This window comes from Perognathus longimembris, chromosome 6, assembly GCF_023159225.1.
Source record: "Perognathus longimembris pacificus isolate PPM17 chromosome 6, ASM2315922v1, whole genome shotgun sequence".
Taxonomy (NCBI): domain Eukaryota; kingdom Metazoa; phylum Chordata; class Mammalia; order Rodentia; family Heteromyidae; genus Perognathus; species Perognathus longimembris.
This window is the reverse complement of record NC_063166.1, coordinates 67557680-67577353: the sequence shown is the minus strand read 5'-3', so window position 1 is coordinate 67577353 and position 19674 is coordinate 67557680. Positions and strand designations below refer to the sequence as shown.

Here is a 19674-nt window from a genome sequence, read left to right as displayed (position 1 = left end):
ACTGACCTTTTGAAAAGTTTTTGCAAGGATTTATTTCAGTATAAAAATGGTAAAGTAGGAAGAGCTAGAAAAAGAGAAACATTTTCTGTTACTTGTGCAGGAAATGAAAGTTAATACTTCAAATGTTTGTTCTTATCTGTAGCTCTGTACCTTCTGAGCTGGGTGAATATGGTCACTTATGGGCCCCTAATCCTTAGACAAAATGGTTCTTGGGTGAGTAAGGCGGGTGAGTCGCAATAAGAAACTCAAGTAAGCAGAACGTCCTTCAGTGCTAGGGATGAAACCCAGGGCTTTGTACATATTATGCAAGTATTCTACCAGCCTGAGTGAAGACAGTGAGTGTAAACAATGCCAACCCCAGTGACAGCGGCCTCCATGAGGTCTTCTTTCTACAATAAATTAAAAGCTAAAAGGGGGGGATGGGAGGATGAATATTCCAAGTTGATGAGCCTGAGCAAAGTACATCTTACGTGTGAAAATGAAACCCCTTGTACAATTAATTTTTTAAACATGCCTTTTTATTGGTGGTGGTAGTTTTTGCTTTGTTGTGTTTTTTTTAAGGAGGGGACAAAGAAATGGAGGAAGGATGAACAAATGCAGTCATGGTATTTAGTATGTGGAAAATGAACTATGCAACTTGTGGACAGAGACAGGAAGGAAAAACAGAGAAAGTGAAAGATGGGGACATATTGTCCCAAAAGAATTGTACTCTTTACCTAACTTATGAAATGCTAACCCCACTGTAAACACCTTAATGGCAACAAAATTGTATTTTTAAGTTTCTAAAATAAATTTCGGAAAGAGGAATGGAGACTGCATTTAGGCAGCAACAGAAAAAGAAGCAGGTAAACTAATTGTACCTCTAGCAGTAAAGGGTAGCAGGAATGCAAGATGCCATTGGTTCATGCCTATAAACCTACTACCCAGGGGGCTGATATCTAAAGATCACAGCTCAATGTCCAGTACCAGCACCAAAAAAAAAAGAAAAGAAAAAGAAAAAAAGGCAGGAGTGGAGCTGTGGCTCAAGTGGTAAAGCACTAGCCTTAAGGGAAAAAAAGGGAGGCTGGGAATGTGACTTAGTGGTAGAGTGCATGCCTAACATGCACAAAGCCATGGGTTCAGTTCCTCAGTACCACATACACAGAAAATGCCCGAAGTGGTGCTGTGCCTCTAGTGGTAAGAGGGCTAGCCTTGGGCAAAAGAGGCTCAGGGATGGTTCATGAGTTCAAACCCCAAGACCGGGGGTGGGAGGCACGACACCTCAGGGACAGTGCCCACGCCTTGAAATCAAGCCCCCAGACTGACACACACACACACACACACACACACACACACACACACACACACACACACACACCCCCAAGTAATTTCCTGGTCTAGACCCAAGTAATTTCCTGGTCTAGAAAAAGAAAATCCAACACCAGGAGCTGGGAATATGGCCTAGTGGTAAAGTCTCATATACATGAAGTATGAAGTCCTGGGTTCAATTCCTCAGCACCACATATATAGAAAAGCCAGAAGTTGTGCTGTGGCTCAAGTGGTAGAGTGCTAGCCTTGAGCAAAAAAAAAAAAGCCAGGGACAGTGCTTGGGCCCTGAGTTCAAGCCCCAAAACTGTCCAAAAAAAACAAAAAGCCAATACCAAACAGTATGCAGGTAAGAGAAAAAAAAGGCATACTGAATCCACAGGCTAGATTTCAACTCAGACTCTGGGACAAATGGCTAGGGAACCTTGTCTATCATTGTGGTCAGCAGGCCTCTTAGGGAAAGCATTGCTAGACTTTTCCTACAGTGAAGGGGAAAGCGGCTTCCCCAACCATTTGACCCACCCATGACCCCTGAGAGATTGAGACTTTCTAGCTGGGAGCAATACCCAAGGTCACTTGAGTATAGAAGCCAGAAGCCACTCAGGCTCCAGAGGGGAATCCAGGACTGAAGCTTTACTATTCAGCCTTTCCTTATTACCAGCACCAGAGTCACCATCATTAGCGGCCCGAATAGCTCTTTTTCACAATAAAGCCATCTAATACTGGGGAAGGACTTGCCCAAAGGAATTAGGCAAGGTACTTAACCCAGATCTGCAACCTATATTTCATTAACCTTATGCAATTGCCACCCATTTTTAAGATACCTGATGCAAGTAACACAGCAATGTAGCAGGCCCTGCATTGCATGGAAAGCAAACTACATCTTCCCCACTACAGAGACCCCTCCAGACACAGATCCAAAGATGGCACTATCTAGACTAAACATAACCCCTCTAGGGCCTCCCCACCAACCCAGCCTGCCAAGACCCCTCACCTGGAGGGCTTGTCCATCTCCTCTCTTGGGATTCCGGGGCCGGGACTGTTTATTTCGCTTCATCTTATCCTGGCATTTGGTGCAGCACTGTATACAAGATGGTTTAATTGGACTACCAAGTTCCCTGAAGTCTGTCACTTGGCCCCTTGCTAATTGTCACACCATAGCAACTCACACCTATGCTGTTCTAACTTGTGGCAATTTCCTAGTAATGTTATTTGGATGTTCATCTTCCTAAAGTCTGAACCAGACCTTTATGGAAGACATGAGCCTGATTGTAGCCAAAGAATCCAACAGGTACCAAATAAGTACATTATTCCACTGGTAAAATTGCCACAACCATTTTGTCATCACCTTACTCCATTTCTACATATACCAGCTATCCAATATTAACCTCTGCAGAGGTAGATTTCCTTCTGCTCTTCTCTGATCAGAGGGTGGCTGGAGGTGGCAATTATGCCATGTGTGGATTTGGGAGACCTCAACAGCTGGCCTCAGATAGGTACAGGTAGAATTATACAAGAAGTGGTGAATGACTGAAAAATCAAACTATCCCAAAGAACTATGTTGGGATCACAGCCTGATCCTCAACCTGCTTCACACAGGCTGCCCTGCAGAATGACAACTCTGGAATGGCAAAAGCAGGTCCAAGAGAATACCACAGAAGCAAGAACACACTCCATAACTGTATTGTGAGTGGTCATCAATTCTGGCCCAAAGAAAAGTATGGAGAGGGTGTAAGATGTTATAAGAAATGTATTCACTGCCTTATTATGTAACTGTACCCCCTTTGTACAACACCTTGTCAATAAAATTTAATTAAAAAAAAGTATGGGGCTGGGGATATGGCCTAGTGGCAAGAGTGCCTGCCTCGGATACACGAGGCCCTAGGTTCGATTCCCCAGCACCACATATACAGAAAACGGCCGGAGGCGGCGCTGTGGCTTAAGTGGCAGAGTGCTAGCCTTGAGCAAGAAGAAGCCAGGGACATTGCTCAGGCCCTGAGTCCAAGGCCCAGGACTGGCCAAAAAAAAAAAATAAAAAGTATGGAGATGGGTGTCACAAACACCAAGCCTTAAAGCACAGTAAAACATTCCAGCCATGCTTGGGAAACAAGACATGTCTGTGTATTCAAGACTCCAGGGTTATCCTTGAATCAGATGCAGCATTTAAGACATTGCTTCAATCCCATGGCACCCCAGTGCTTAGATGCATCAATGAATGACCTCTTCCCACTTAGGACTTCCCACATCCCACCCAACTGACCTGCCGTAGAACAAAATGGACACCACAGACTATTGATAGAGAAATACTGATTTTAATTAGACAGAATAAGGTAAACTCTAGTAGGCTTCAGTTGTCTTTTGGCCTGATAATTAGCAAAAAACTTGTTGAAACAAGGCACAGCTTTTCCCCATACTTGTTACATGGCTCCAGTTACAAAGACTTTAAAGGAAATGTTAAAAACCAAAAAATAGAAGTCTGAGATTTAAAAAAAAAAGTGTGTATAAAAAGCCCCACAAAATTTGTCACGGTTCTTACGTCTACAAAATAGCACCAGTAAGTGTAAAAGGTGTTAAAAACCATTGTGGCAGCATTTCTGAAATGCAGCTTGTCCACCCTCCCGAGCCTGTAAAACAATGACACAGAATAAAAAGGGATTTTAAAATCTTGGAGAATCTTATTCCAGCTCCCCTGCCATCTCTGAGATGAGGGGGAAGGGTGGAAATGTGCTTTCTGCCCCTGGCTGAGTATCTAGGGACCCATGCCTGTAGAGAATACATCTTTTGAAAGAGAATTGAGGAGGATCTTATCTAAGCTCCCTCATTCATGGCCCTCACATAGGGAAAGGGGGAGATGGGAGAACCTCACTTGTCCACATAAATATATGGCAGCTATACTAGCTTGGTCCACTCCTTCCTGAGCTCCCCAGAGGGTTCTATTGCAGGTACAGGGAGGGATTGGGCTAAGGTGGACCCGTGGGTTTGGGGGGGAAATAGCCCTGAATTGTCGGTGATGATGTCATGCCTGCTGAGATCATCACCATGAAGGGAAATACAGCCCTTGTACCAAGGCAAGGGGAAGAGGCTGGGTAAAATCCAAGACGTACACAGCAACACAACCTCTTCTGCTATCCCTAGAAAAAAGATCCTAGGCCCTGAAAAATGTCCCTTGGCTACATTTTCTACAACTGCAAACTCCAGTAAACATGGAAGTGCAGACTTAGAAAGGAAAAAAAAAGTCTTAATGACTGTCTGGGGTGATTCTGCAGCATTAACCTGAGTGTTGGAGAGCTACCTGACGGCACTGTGATTTTGGTATCTTAGCCATCGCTTCTAAATGGGAAACCCAGGGAAGGGGGCAGGGACATCTTACTACCTACTTCAAGTTTTTCTTTTAAGCTTCAGGAAAAGAACAAGTAAGTGAGCACCGTGGTTGACCACTCTTGAGTGGCCAGGTCTGAGTTGTGCACAGAGGCAATACCTCTGGGTTTCTCTTTGTCACCGAGGATCAGGTGGCTCTGTTCCCACTGAGCAGGAGAGAGCTGAGGTACAGTGAAATCCCACACAGCTCGGCGGAGCTGAGGAAGGGCAGAGCAAGGGGAAATCAGCATCAGGAAACTGGGCACCTTCTGGCCCCTGGTTCTGCCCCTGATACCCCAGTTCCCAGCAGGCCTGGGTAGAATTATTCACATGCAAAGTAGTCCTTCAGGGGGGCGAAGAGATGTCGGATGACAGGCACACTCCAGGACCTCCCGAGCAGCTTCTGGCGGGCACTACGGCCCATGTTGCATACGTCCGTGTAGTGTACCGGAAAGCCGAAGATCCTGGGAGAGCACCAGTGTGAAGACAGGGAATCAGAACAGCCCATCCTGTCACTATGTCTAGAACCCCTGGGTTCTAAGAAGTCCTCACCTGGGCCAGCCAGCTACCATGTCCTCTACCTACGTATGTCCTATCCCTTTGACCCTTGGGCCTTCAAAGGAACCCTTCCCCCTCTGTGAGGTCTGGGTCCCATCCTTCAGATACTTGCTCACAGTGATTCTCATGAGGGCACCTGTTCTTTGCAGCCCCAGTTCTAGCACTATGCTCCTGGCATGAACAGAATCTTACTTCAGTGCATGACTGTGAAATAATTAACGCCTGGCTGAATGTCAAGCAAGCAGACAGTCCTTCAGAGCTCAACAATTTCAATAAGGTCATTGGCCATTCACAGAAGCAGACCAGAGGTGAGTTACCATGAGTAAATTAATTCCCAAACTTGCCAAACCAGGACTCACCCAGGCCTATACAGAACGCTGAAACATAGTACTCAGCATTATTTTTAAGAATAGCACCAATAGGTCAATGGCTGGATGGGTTAACCACCTCAGGCTTGTGTCTTGCTGTCTCAGTGACAGCCATTTGTACCTGTCCCCAATCTCATCTCAACCCGCACTTCATGCACGGGTCTCAAAATCCAGAAGAATCCACAGCATCTGTAGATTCACCCAAGGAATTCAGCTTAACTTCTTATTAATCAACATTTTGGGAGTTATTGAGAAATAAAACAGAAGTGCAATGAGTACATAGAATGAAAACTACTCTGTATAAAATGTCTTTAGAAGATAGCCAAAAATGTAAGGATAGGAAAATTCATAGCCTTACTTTTTAAAAAGAACAAAATGAATCCCCCCCCCCCAAAATGTAGGGAAAAGAAAAAAGGAACAGAAATGCAAGAGATAGATATTTGCACTGGAATAGACATATACTTAACCCAATAAAACGAAGACAGACTGAGCTAAGTAGAAGCAATCAGCTATAGAAGAGCAATTCGGGTGAAGAAATCAGCTGAAGAGACCAATGGGGTTTTCTTTAGTTGTTTCTCAGATTCTTTCTGTTGCCACAGCATGTCAGGGCAGGAAGATGTCATGACAATACAGTCAGACAAGTGGTGCTGTCTAATGACCTCATTCAGCATCACCCACCATTTCTGCCAGAAAAGTAAGGGCTCTGAGGTCTCAACACCAGTAGCATTGCACTGGAGGCAGTGAGATGTAAAAAGAATTTATACTTCTGGCCTTAACCCCATGCCCCTCCCCTCTGTGTCTGTCTGCACCAGCTCCCTCAAGTGCAGCCTTGCTCACCTTTCGAGCTCAGTGCACCACAAAACATCTTCTTTGCCATTCATGACAACAGGGAAAAGTTGGTTTTTCCCCTGTCTGATCGAGTTCGACTTGGTGGTTATTGTCTGTACTTTCTTTAACTGGAGAACAAAAGGACATCATGGAGTGAGCTCAGAAAAGGGTTCTGGGCAGGGCCAAGGCCCAAAGGCGCCCAGGGAGGGGGTTGGGCAGGTGTAGGAGGTGGCAGTGCTAGTCTCACCAGAGTGAGTGACAAAAGGAGACAAAAGGACGGTGAACCGTTTGTGCTTCCCACAGACACCAAGAAGGTAACAAGGACCCAGCCTGAAAGAATAAGATAAGCAAAAAAGTGACCGTGAATGAGGTCACATGGGGGCCAAGAAGACACCAGTTACTGCTCAAATAGGATTGTCAAAAGGGAAAACTACCCAGACACTGCTGAATCCTCAGTCAGGCAAAGGACAAAGGATCTTTTGTTTGATGCAGATATTAAGAATTAGGTTTATGGAGATCATTTTTATCTGTGACCTGACAGCACATTTTGTTTAGTGCAAAAGCACCAATTACTCTTTCTTGTGGAAGGGCCAGGTGAAATTCTGACTCTCCCAAAATAGCCCATGTGAACTGGAAGTATAGTTGCCTTTCCTCAGTGATTATTTATCAAGAATCAGTTCTACTCTCTGTTTGAAGAGAGGACAGAAACCCAGCACCAGGAAATGTGAAGAGGAGGAGGACGAAGAGGAACTAGACACCAAAGTCAATTCCCAAGTCCCCACTTAGGGATCACCAAAGTGCATTCATTCTCCAGGTCACCGTGCAGGCTGTTTAGGAATACGTCTTACCTTTGCTGTCCTACTGAACTCCAAGCAGTCCTGCAGCTCGAGTTTATCATTCTTTGATGCTATCACAGGCCTGAGAACAGCCAAAACCCATTACTTTCTACCATGTGCAGGAGGGGCCTCAGGCAGGCACCTCACACAGTAGGGAGGGGTACTTCCAGTGTTTAAAGGTGCCCCAGCAGTGATAATCTGCCATGAGCTAGGCTTGGAGTGGAACAGCTCACTGCACAGTAACTGTTGCCTGTCTTGAATTAGTATTACTCAAAGCCAGGTTCCTACAGGTGAACAGGACCCAAAGGATGAGGGTAGAGGAGCTAGAAGACATTGCTTCCCAGGTACAGCCCCACTGTTTAATGGGTTTGAGTGTGGTCATGGTGCTTCATCTAGCTTCATTTGAAGTGGGTAGAGCTTGGGAATCAACCAACCCTAGGAATGACCCCTTAGGTTTAGACTTGATACAGGTAGCACAACACACTGGATTTGTTGGCTCAATCTGGGTGGCTCAGGGCACTGTCACACAAAATCTAGTCATTTTATAATTTCACCTGACTCTCAAATGCAGGAAGGGAGGCAAGCTCAGTGATTGAGAAAAGATATGTAAATGCAGCACGACAACTGCAGGTTCAGAAAAAACCCAGACACTTGAATGGTAACTGCCCAGAGAGGGGCCTCTGTACATTTCCCTCACGAACACCTTCCGGATATCCACCCTGTCCTTAGTTCCCTCCATCATGGCCCGAATGATGGGAGCTAAGGGGCCATGTGAAAAGGGGGCAGCTCTGCATGTCCCCTAGGGTACCCGCCACCTCTGCCCTATTCCTGATGTATATAGTCTATTCTATACTCAGACACTACTTCAATCTCAGCTCCAAGTACTTTCTCAGCCATGCTTCACCAGACAGCTGTTCTGGGGATGTTCACTGATGTTCTGCTATCATCTCTGGACTGCCTACAGGCTCTACTCCTATATTCCTGGTGGGCTGTGTGATACTCCTCTCCTGCACTCCTTTTTCAATGTTTTCTTGTTATCATAAAGGGGATATACAGATGGGCTGCAGCAACAAGAGTACACTTCCTTTTCCTATTTTAACACCCACCTCCTCATGGATGTAGTCTCTATTAGAATGTACCCTTTCCTATTAGTCAGACAGGTTATTAACACTAAAAGAGCCCCCAAAATGGCAGTCCAGTAAGTAGCTGGCAGTGAACTTGCATGTTGTACAAGTCCATGTAAATTCAAATGTGGACGTGGCAACACTTAGTATGCTTGTTAGTCAACCCAAAGGGCAATCCATTCAACAGAATCCCTCCAACTGATTGCTACATCCTCTGTCCACAGGTCCACACTTAGGTAAGGTCCACAAAACAGACATACTTAACTCATTTGCAAGTCTAAGGTGTCATTGTACCATCACATTTGGCATCTGACATTACCAAGTTCTTCTTTAAAGGACAGTAAAGGTATAAACATATCTCCAGGAATGAACTACCATTATTACAAAGGTAGGAAACACTCTTAGTTAAGAATATCTGGGGCTGGGAATATGGCCTAGTGGCAAGAGTGCTTGCTTCACATACATGAAGCCCTGGGTTCGATTCCTCAGCACCACATATACAGAAAAGGCCAGAAGTGGCGCTGTGGCTCAAGTGGCAGAGTGCTAGCCTTGAGCAAAGGGAAGCCAGGGTCAGTGCTCAGGCCCTGAGTCCAAGGCCCAGGACTGGCAAAAAAAACAAAACAACAACAACAAAAAAAGAGTATCTGCATGTTTGGGGGAGTGACCCAACAGTATGTAACTAAAACCAAACAACTACTTAACATATAAAGGTCAAAAACTGACCTCTCAGTGGAATACAATAGCTCAAAAGCTATGTATGTACGTTCATATAAGACTATTGTCGACATACTTTCTAATGTTGACATTACATTTAAAGCCCTAGGCGAATTTTCTGGGGCCTGGCCACGTGGCTACTGTATGTGTTCTTGATACATTGTATATTGTATATATGTCTACCTGACCTAGAGAAGGGAAAGAAAAACAGGGCGTAAGATAACACAAGAAATGTACACACTGCCCTACTACGTAACTGTACCCTTTTTGCACAACACCTTGTGTGTTCAATAAATAAATAAATTAAATTTTTAAAAAAAAGTATCTGCATGTGACCTAGACACTGGTGGCTCACACCTTTATTTTTCTAATTTTTTTAAAGATTTTTTTCACCTCTATTTTATTTATTTATTTTATTTATTTATTTATTTTTTGGCCAGTCCTGGGCTTGGACTCAGGGCCTGAGCACTGTCCCTGGCTTCCTTTTTGCTCAAAGCTAGCACTCTGCCACTTGAGCCACAGCGCCACTTCTGGCCGTTTTCTGCATATGTGGTGCTGGGGAATCGAACCCAGGGACCTCATGTATACGAGGCAAGCTCTCTTGCCACTAGGCCATATCCCCAGCCCCGGCTCACACCTTTAATGTAAGCTCCTCAGGAGGCTGAGATCTGAGGATCTCATGGTTCAAAACCAGCCTCGAAGTCCATGAAGCTTCTATACCTCCAATTACCTACCAAAAAGGCAGAAATGGCTGTGTCTCAAAGTGGAAAAACAATAAGGGACAGCATGCCCAGGCTGTGATGTGAATTCAAGACCCAGGATAGGCACCAATAATGTAAGGTATATATCTGAAGGTGATAATAGTTCTGAAGCAGAACTTTGCCACCTGCTTGGTCACTAAGGACCTGCTGCAGGGGTTGACTTCATCTCAGAGGTAGGAGAGAATGGATTGCACCTTTAACCTACTTCCACTTCTCAATGGGATTTGCTATAGCAACAGAAAAGGGAGGCAGAATAGAAAGACATGAACTCAAAAATATCCCCCATAGCCCCGACACCAACCTGGCACAGTACATGGGAACTAGGGTCCTCTGCAGCTGACCAAGTCACTAGCCCATGTCTACAATCATTTCTGAACATACAAATAAGGAGCAAATCCTAACACCACAGGTTAGGTGAACCTGAAGTAGGTGCCAGCAGTTTCTAGATGGCTGGAAAGGCAAAGCTGAGATCATTGCTCTACATCACTTCACTTGTTACCTGTTCATCCCAGGTAGATTTCCCCAGAAGTATCTGGCCCTGTGAGCAGCAGAAACTTTGATGGCATCAATCATCACTGGGTTACACTGCAGGGAGAGAAGGACAGCTTGAGCTGCCAAGATTCTAGAAGGCACATCAGAACCCAGGTGTCAATCAGGGCAGCTCTACCCTGGGTGTGGAAGAGGTTGGCTCCCTCACCATTGGACACATAAATTTCCACCCAGGTTAGCAATACAATCGGGCTAACTCTTTACAGTAATGGTGTGTTAAAAGATCCTATCAGGGCTGGGGATATGGCCTAGTGGCAAGAGTGTTCGCCTCCTGTACATGAAGCCCTGGGTTCAATTCCCCAGCACCACATATACAGAAAATGGCCAGAAGTGGCGCTGTGGCTCAAGTGGCAGAGTGCTAGCCTTGAACAAAAAGAAGCCAGGGACAGTGCTCAGGCCCTGAGTCCAAGGCCCAGGACTGGCCAAAAAAAAAAAGATCCTATCAGACTTACAGACAGCCTGGACATTGAAGGTGACAGTTATAAAAGTATTTCACAGGCTGGGAATGCAACGCATGAAGCTCAGAGTCCATTCCTCAGTACCACAGACATAGAAAATGCCAGTAGTGGCTTGTGTGATAGAGCATAGCTCACCTTGGGCAAAAGCTAAGCGACTGAGCCTAAACACAGGACTGGCACAAAAAAAAAAAAAAACCACACTGCCTCCAATCTAAATCTACTAAGTCAATATCCTGGCCTTCTGGCTCAGTAATACCCAGCCAGTGCAATCACATGGCATCAAGGACCAAGACAGCTCCATCACCTGATACCTAAGCTATTTGTGCGGCTCACACAAGAACCATGCCCCCCAAAAAAATGAAAAGCAATCATTTACTCTTGTGCTTGACAAAATAAGATAATTGCCCACAATCCCTAAAATAAACATTCTCAGAATATGAAAAAAAGGGGGCTGAGAATATGGCCTAGTGGCAAGATTGCTTGCCTCATATACATGAAGCCCTGGGTTCAATTCCCTAGCATCACATATATAGAAAACAGCCAGAAATGGCGCTGTGGCTCAAGTGGCAGAGTGGTAGCTTTGAGTAAAAATAAGGCAGGGACAGTGCTCAGGCCCTGAGTCCAAGCCTCAGGATAGGCCAAAAAAAAAAAAAAACAAAACAAAACAAAAAAAAACCCACTTTAGAGTACTTCAAATCCAGACTGGACTCATAGCCCTAAAAGTAGATCTTCTGAGGGATCCCCATATGCCCCCACCCCAAAAAATGTTCCTGTCAGTCACAGAAATGTTCTGTCATCTGTAAATACCCTGGGTGCTGTCAATCAAGCAGTGCCCTGTGACCCTCACCGCCAGGAACCGTGAGATGTCCTTCCTGTCATCAACCTTCATGGCAACAACATTCTCAAACATCCAAAAGAAGGGCCGGTTATCACCCTCCTTAGGGCGAGAGTAATTCAGCAGGTGGTAGAACTCAAAGAAGAGACGGCCAGTTCCCTCTACAACCATAACATCAGAAAGAAACAAGAGTTCATTCAAAGCCTGCTGCACAGGGCTCCTCACACAATCCAATAGGTGCCCAATGACAGGAGAGGTCAATGCCTTCAGATCACTATCTCCCCCTAGAGGCCACTGGAATGAGCCAGCAGGCAGTACGATATTCACCAGCACTGTGCTCTGTGAACTGATATTAAGGATGGCCCACACCTCTAATCATAGCTTCTCAGAAGGCTGAGATCTGAGGATCATGGTGTGAAGCCAGCCCAGGCAGGAGAGTCTGAGACTCTTATCATGCATTAACCACTCAAAATACCGAAGTGGTGCTGTGGCTCAGAGATAAATCACTGGCCTTGAGTAAAAGAGCTCAGTGTGACAGCACTCAGGCCCTGAGTGCAGGCCCCATGATGGAAAAAGGCTCGATAGAAACACCTGGTCCTCGCCAACCAATCTCCAGAAGAACCCAGCACACAGGTATAGAGGGTCTCTTACACTCTGAACTCACCATACAGACCTTTCCTGGCCGGGTTCACATTGGAGAGGTCATTGCATGGGCTTCCACCAATCACCAAGTCAAAGGGGCCCCACTCATCAATCTGGAAGACAAAAATATGGCCAGGGAAGAGATGAGGGTACGGAAGGTGAGACAGAAAGCATAGTTTACATGACCCAATTGTTGAATCTTTCTTAGTCAGTAGCTCCACTTCTTACACTAACAAGATTCTCAGGATTCCCTAAGTCACAATTTTAACAAGGATTAATCTGATTGTCTAACTCACAACCCTGGGTTCTAGCACACCATGAGCCTTGAGAAAGTAGAGATTTAACCAGAAAAGAAAGATAACACCCATATGGGCAGGGACTGTACTCACGTTTTGCTTTGAGATGCTCCGGACATCATTCACATATCGTATAGTCCCTCCATGTTTAACAGTTCCCACAGCAATAGACTCTGGACAGATTTCAGAGGCGACATACCTATCCACCTTAATACCCAAATCTTTGAGGACCAAATACCCTGTGGAGAGGCCAGGCATACATATATAAATAGTACAGAATAGTTCAACCTCAGTCCTTGTGTAGTGGTAGAATGACAGTCTACCTCCCTGGCAGTAAAGAACATACAATGTACTCTAGCCAGACCCCAGGGGATCATGAATCTTGCCTATGGACTAGTCTGTATATGAAAAAGCCTCAGGAAAGGTGGGCGTTGGTGGCTCATGCCTATAACCTTAGCTATTCTGGAGGCTGAGATCTGAGAATTAAGCCTAGGCAGGAAAGCCCATGAGAATCTTATCTCCAATTAACCACCAGAAAAGGTAAGTGGCTCTCCAGCTCAAAGTGGAGGAGTACTAGCCTTGAGCTGAAGATCTCAGGAACAGCACCCAATCCCACAAACACACACACACACAAAAAAACAAACAAAAAAAAACCCCACTCAGGAAATGGACAGGCCAAGAATGGTAGTAGCAGTCACTAATAAGTTATCATTCATGTATATGGTATTGGTATGAGCGAATTGTTCAGGTACCTGAACAGATTAAAAACTAAGTATAGAAGCTAACATGCTTTCTTTTTTAAAAGGCCAAAAGTGTGTGTCCAGTTGGTAACAAGAAGGGAAAGTTGAAGTGTAGGACACATATAATTCCAACATCTGGACCAGATCAGACTCCATGTCATGCAGAGGTGACTCCAAACTCACCTGTGGCAATTCCATCAAACAGTGACAGCACTCTAATGGGCCTCCTACGAGCAGCAGGAATCGCAGGGTATAACTTAGGTGGTGCCTGCCAAGAGAAAAAAAAGTGGATGGTGGATTGAAGTATCAGGGGCAGGGATGCCTCAGGGGGAATGGTGAGATCTTCAGAGGGATTCACACACTGCTGTGACTAGCTGTCATCCTGAGCCCTGAAGAGATCTATTTGGGTAATGGATCTGGCTATGTGAATCCACAGTGATCCAGACCTGTGGCTCAGGGGCCAGTGGTGGAAGGTATTGGTATCTGTGGCTTGCTTACGAAATCGAACTCTGGATCCGTCGTAAAGAAGGTATTCAGGCGCACATTCCAGTCCTTGCGGCGCCTGAGGACCCCGTGGCAACGCTGGGGGATGCACATGTAGCAACTCCAGGGCTCCTGAAGCTTGGCATCCGCAGCTGTGCCCGGGCCAACCAGGACCTCCAGACACTCCACACAGAAGCACCTGCGCCATCCAGGAGAAAGCACACTGGTCACAGCACAGTTCTCTTCAAGGGCCCATTCCCAGGAAGATGAAACATTACCCCCCTCGTCCCCCCTGCATTGCCTAACATTTTACCCTGTAAGGCTCCACTTGAGAGCTATGCTACTCTGCTCTAATTCATGGGCCCTTTGCACAAAATTCTACCTACGCAATCACCATGGATTTTTGGACTTCTGGTCAGTTTGCAAAGCATCCAGGGAGACAGATTATTCTTTGAACAATACACTTACACTAAGGCCAAGACAATCACTCAATGAGTATTGGCCCATAGTGACCTTTGGCCTTGCCTCTAGTCCAACAGAGTACAAGTTCTGGTGTTTTGGATGGAAGTGAATAGGCAACTAAGTACCTGCAGCCTGCAGGAATTGTAAGGTACAACCTGGGGTGGTTGGGGCCCCGAGATGGCAGCACAGGGGCCCAGTGCTTACCGGCAGCAGCTCGTGTTGCTGCAGAGCAAAAGCTCTCGACCCTCACAACACACGGTACAATAGGACTGATAGCCATCATCATCATACATGTAAAACAGCTCGAGGAAGCGTTCCTGGCAGTGAAAGACATACCCATGAAACCAGAGATAAGAGTGAGCCAGACCCAGCTTGCTCGCTGGCTAAGGCCATAGGAAACAGTTCTAGAAGTTGCTGGTGGCCCGGTGTCCTTTCACAGGGTCAAGGGTGTGCCTTACAGGTCAACTTCTGTGCTCCCATCCTCCACTGAAGAGGAAGCACAGGAAGCAAGGGCTCTCTCTGGGGGGTGGAGACCAATCAGGGGAGAAGCAAAGAGAAAGTCCCAGGACTCACCCGACATGGCCGGCAGAGACCACCCTCAAAAAGTGGGTGGAAGGATATAGGGTTTTTTCTACCACAGGCCAGACAGCGATCTGCAGGAAAAACAAAGTCAGGGCTTATTCCAAGACAGGGCCTAACACCAGAATCAGCTGTGTAAGGGTCAGGTGTGAAAATTGTTGGATATTTGTTTCAGGAAGTCAATGTGCCAACAAGTCTTCAAGCCGAAGGCTTTATTATCCCTTTCTTTTTTCTTTCTGGTGGGTCGTGGGGCTTGAATTGAGAAGCCTGTGCATTCATGGCTAGTGCTCTACCACTTTGAGCCACAGCTCAACCTAGTTTTTAGTTGGTTAAATTGGAGATCATAGTCTCACAGAATATGATGCCAGGGCTGGCCTCCAAGGGAAATCCTCAGATTTCAGCCTCTTGAGTAGCTTAGGATTACAACCATAAGCCACCAGCATCTGGTCCCTTATTGTGCCTTTCAACAAAGCTTCAAAGTCATTCTCCTTGTCTTCAATCAAGCAGATAAACCAATAAAAGGTGGAGCATGACAGGGAAAAGGTTCGCCTGGCAGGCAAAGTGGGGAACACTGAGAAAGTGACCCATCAGCATAGGGATGTTCTGAAGGCCTGTGTGAGCACCCTTCATACCCTCCAGACTCTGGAACCAGGGGCTATCTGGCCTATGTATAAAAGGCTGAGATCTGAGGATCAAAGTTCAAAGCCTGTCCAGTGTAGAGTCCATGATGGGAACAAAAGAAATGGAGCCTCCTCAGATGCTCCAAATCCCATTAGGTGTATTCTAGGCAAATAACTGAATCCTAGCGGAAGGTTCCTGCTGGATCTTAGTCTTGACAGGGTGATAAATGGCAATGCTTTACATCTAAATGCTACCTACTACAGGGGTTGTGAATGTGGCTTACCAGTAGAGTGCTTGCCTAGCATGCATGAGGACCTGGGTTTGATTCCTCGGCACCACATAAAAAGAAAAGGCCAGGAGTGTCGATGTGGCTCAAGAGGTTAAGTACTAGCCTTGAGCAAAAGAAGCCAGGGACAGTTCTCAGGCCCTGAGATCAGGCCCCAGGACTTAGGAAAAAGACCACATATGTATCTTGATTTTATTAAAGCAAAAAACACTGTGAAACAGGATGAGAAACAGACCTAGATGGAAAGTCAAGGACCAGAGCTCCCGTTACATCCAAGAAGGGTAAAAAGGCCATGGGTACCACCAAATAGAAGGGAGGAAGAGGGCTGGGAATATGGCCTAGTGGTAAAGTGCTTGCCTCGTATACATGGGTTCGATTCCTCAGCACCACATATATAGAAAAAAGCCAAAGTGGCGCTATGGCTCAAGTGGCAGAGTGCTAGCCTTGAGCAAAAAGAAGCCAGGGACAGTGCTCAGGCCTTGAGTTCAAGCCCCAGGACTGACCAAAAAAAAAAGGGGGGGGGGAGGGGAGGAAGAGTGAGGACATTACCTTCCAGATTGCTCTTGTTGTTGGTGACATCAGAAGCCATTTGTTCTGTGGAAGAAGAAAAAAGTTCAGTTATTCGTGCTCAAACCCCTCCGCCATGTCCCCCACTACAGTGGCAGACTCCAGATATAATGGGCACGGGGTACCCCAAAGTACTCTCCATATTCCCAAGTCACCTCGACTTTGATCATTCTCCCCTCGGTCTTTGCCATTGTTGTAACAATTTGTCTTGAGGCGCTTGGGTTGGGGGCAGTAGTCAGAAGTGGCAGAATCATCAGCTGTGCGCCTTCGACTCTTATTCTCTGTGAAAAGGAAAGCATATGACATCCATGATTGGAGGAGGGTCCATAGAAGTGGTCCCAGAATTACACTGTGCCATATATGCTAGGAACCAGCTGCCTGCCTTGGTGGCATAAGAGAGGTCTCCTCAGGGAAGATGACCCATAGTGGGTAGCGCAGAACAGGAGCCAACTCAAACTCAAACCCTCACCAGCAGGAACAAGAACTTGTTTGCCTACAGTTTTAAACATCTGCATGTTCATATTTCTATACTTAGTTCAAGAATCAGAAGAAATTCACCTGCATCTAAGAGACACATCTGACTCATGTGGTTACTGAGCAATGGCAACAATGACTGGGGATTTAACATGACATTGACTGCTACATTCATGACAACTTACAAATGGAGATGATCTCAATAACTTTTTCATTTAGACAAGTTGAACATGAGTCTGGTTGTGAAAATTATGTTTTATGAAATCAACTTGCACTATAATACCATGACTGTATTCTATTACTGCAAATAAATTATGTCAAATGAAAGCAGCATCATTGAGCAGCCATGTATAAAATACATGACAGCCATACAAAAGGTAAAATCTTTAGTCTGACTAAATGTTGAAATGTTAATGTTAAAGACTAGGTTAAGTAAAATGCATAATTAGTGTTGTTTCATCTATTTCTTTACCTCACTAAAAAGTACTAGAAAAAAAATTATATAGTCCTTAATCAATCATGCATATTTGTGTTTCAGCTCAATCTCTGGAATCAGCCTCTGCTTCTGCAGAGAAAATTGTACAGCTTTCCAGTATCCTAAGGAAGGTGGGTGTTGTAATGACTCCCTGTAATGCCAGCACTCAACGGGCTGAGGCAGGAGGGGCACAAGCCTGAGACCAGTCTGGGCTATTTAAGCCTTGTCTCCAGACACAAAAGCAAACATAAGCAACATTTAGTAATAAAATGACATTTGGTGGTGTTGAGGGCAAAGATGGAAACCGGTGCTCAGCACAGGGAGAAAAGATGTGCACCCAATGTTACCCTGAGGGTGGGGGTGAGGGGGTGAGGAAAGGGGGTGTGGATTCAGATCAGCGTTAAGAAATTTGATTCTCAGAGAGTTCCGCATTTGCCAAGAAATAGAAACAGTATAGAAAACACAAGTCATTAGTGGGAAGGGGAATACCGTATTTCCTGGATCCTAATTTCCTACTGCCTGCACGCTGCACGTTCGACTTATTAACCACTTTTTTTGGGAGGGGGAAACAAAACAAAACAGAAAACATTATGTGAAACCTATTGTTAAAATATACCTGTCATTTTAAGAAATAGACATAACGGGGGAGAATACAGCATAGATCAAAATGTTAGGATGGGGACATATGGCTATGACATATACTTTTTTTTCTCTAAGATGGAATCCTATTTACTCCAGTTTTCAGGAGATTCTATCTTAGTTATCAGCAGGTGACCTTTACAGGCATTTCCTGCACATGCACTGGGATTGGTTTTCATAGTCCCGGGCACAAAAAGTATGCTTTGGTTTGAGGCTGGGTATGGGACAGCCTTGCAGGATGGGGGCTGAGGAATACTGTCCCCCAGGGCTGTTCCCACAACTAGTTCTATTGTCCGCCTGGAGGACTTATTCCCACCTGGTTGCTTGTTGCTGGGTTTCAGGCCCTCAACCCCAGTGGGCTTGAAGCCCCCGTGGGCCCACTCCAACATGGGCTTCAGCTTGTCCTCCAGGGAGTCTCCAGGGCTGCTGGGGAAGGTCTTCCCAGCACGTATCCTGGCTTTCTGCCAAGATATAAAGGCAGAGTCTGTGATGAGCGGGGTAGGGAGAGGTGTTAGCCAAGCCAAACCCAGGGAGCCCCCTGCCCTCCAATCCCCTCACACCAGGCCTGACAGCTGTCCTTGGCTGTGGAATGTGATGAGAAAGAAGGGCCTGGGCAAATTGGCTGGGGGCTGGAGATCTCTGGGCTCAGAGCGGAGGGACTTTCCTCACCAAAGAGGCACCGAAAGTGCTTCCCAGCAGGGATGTTCCTCCACTGTGGCTGCAGGAGTCAGACCCCATGTTGAAGACTCTAAGCACGAATGCTTCACTACATCAATACTACAGGGTCCTTTATTATACGGACCAGGAGGATTTCCATGTGTAAAAAAGCACAGGGTCAACTGGCACATGCTATTGCAAGCTCATAATAGTACAGGAGGAACAAAGGGGAAGTGGATGCCAGAGCCTTATGGTTTACAAACTTGGCCTGGAAGAAGGAAGGGCAGGATGCAACTCTGCCTGGTATTAGCCTTCAACTATTTGGTTCAATGAAGGGAATGAGCACATGAGGTATTCAGGGAAAGTCCAAAATAAATATGGTCCCCTCCACATGTCAGCACTCAAATGACCTAAGGCAGGGCTCTCCAGGACTACCCTTGGGCATGTTCCTCCTCCCTGGCCAAGCTACTTTTGTAACATGGGAAACTAGAATAGCTTTTAGAAGGTGTCTTGTCTTGCTTCCTCCATTTTTTATTCTCTCTCCTGTTACCTCCAGAGTGTGGTATATGGCCTTCCTGTAAGAAACCAGCTTATTGAAGGTGGTCATGTTGAAGTGCTGGCTGAACAGCCCCAGGGCCACCAGTTTGTCTGCAGCAATCTAGAAGACAAGACATCCATCACCACAACACACCCTTACCCTGTCTCAAGTGAGGCCTGGCCCCACCACATGCCATGAGCGTGTGCAGATTCTTTCCCTTCACCAGGACTCACTCCTGGGTGCAAAGTTCACACGTCAACTTCAAATAGAAAAAGCAGACATCCTGACCTAAGAGGCTGTGGCTATAAGTACCATATATGCAATCATCCAGAGATGGGAAAGTAGGCTACTGCTGGTAAACAGGATTCTGTAAACCCTGTACTTGTGTGTGTATACATTTGTATATATATTCAGTCAAGAAGTGAAAAATTGAATCTGGGTACCTATTTTGTCCCTACTGGTGATCACAAGTGACAAACATCTCAGTCCCAGACCACATGAAAAACAACACAGCTGGGAACA

General features: G+C 45.8%; 1 protein-coding gene across 6 annotated transcripts in view; it reads right to left on the bottom strand.

Moving 5' to 3' along the window:
• Positions 1 to 3638: 3638 nt before the first annotated feature.
• The window catches only part of Dnmt3b (DNA methyltransferase 3 beta), a 35414-nt gene continuing 19378 nt past the window's right edge, over positions 3639 to 19674 (bottom strand). For 2 of the 6 annotated variants that reach the window (XM_048349010.1, XM_048349012.1), the window contains 13 exons: positions 19165 to 19272; positions 18274 to 18418; positions 16525 to 16650; positions 16352 to 16396; positions 14890 to 14969; positions 14521 to 14633; positions 13870 to 14053; positions 13555 to 13639; positions 12725 to 12870; positions 12358 to 12448; positions 11706 to 11854; positions 10351 to 10436; positions 3639 to 5126 (listed from right to left, as the gene is read on the bottom strand). In XM_048349010.1, coding sequence (XP_048204967.1) covers positions 4985 to 5126; positions 10351 to 10436; positions 11706 to 11854; positions 12358 to 12448; positions 12725 to 12870; positions 13555 to 13639; positions 13870 to 14053; positions 14521 to 14633; positions 14890 to 14969; positions 16352 to 16396; positions 16525 to 16650; positions 18274 to 18418; positions 19165 to 19272 — 1500 coding nt within the window. In that variant the 3' untranslated portion in view covers positions 3639 to 4984. Of the gene's footprint in view, positions 5127 to 6424; positions 6545 to 7264; positions 7335 to 10350; positions 10437 to 11705; positions 11855 to 12357; positions 12449 to 12724; positions 12871 to 13554; positions 13640 to 13869; positions 14054 to 14520; positions 14634 to 14889; positions 14970 to 16351; positions 16397 to 16524; positions 16651 to 17807; positions 17868 to 18273; positions 18419 to 19164; positions 19273 to 19674 lie in introns of those variants that run through there. The other 4 variants (XM_048349007.1, XM_048349008.1, XM_048349009.1 and 1 more) reach the window with 4 other exon arrangements.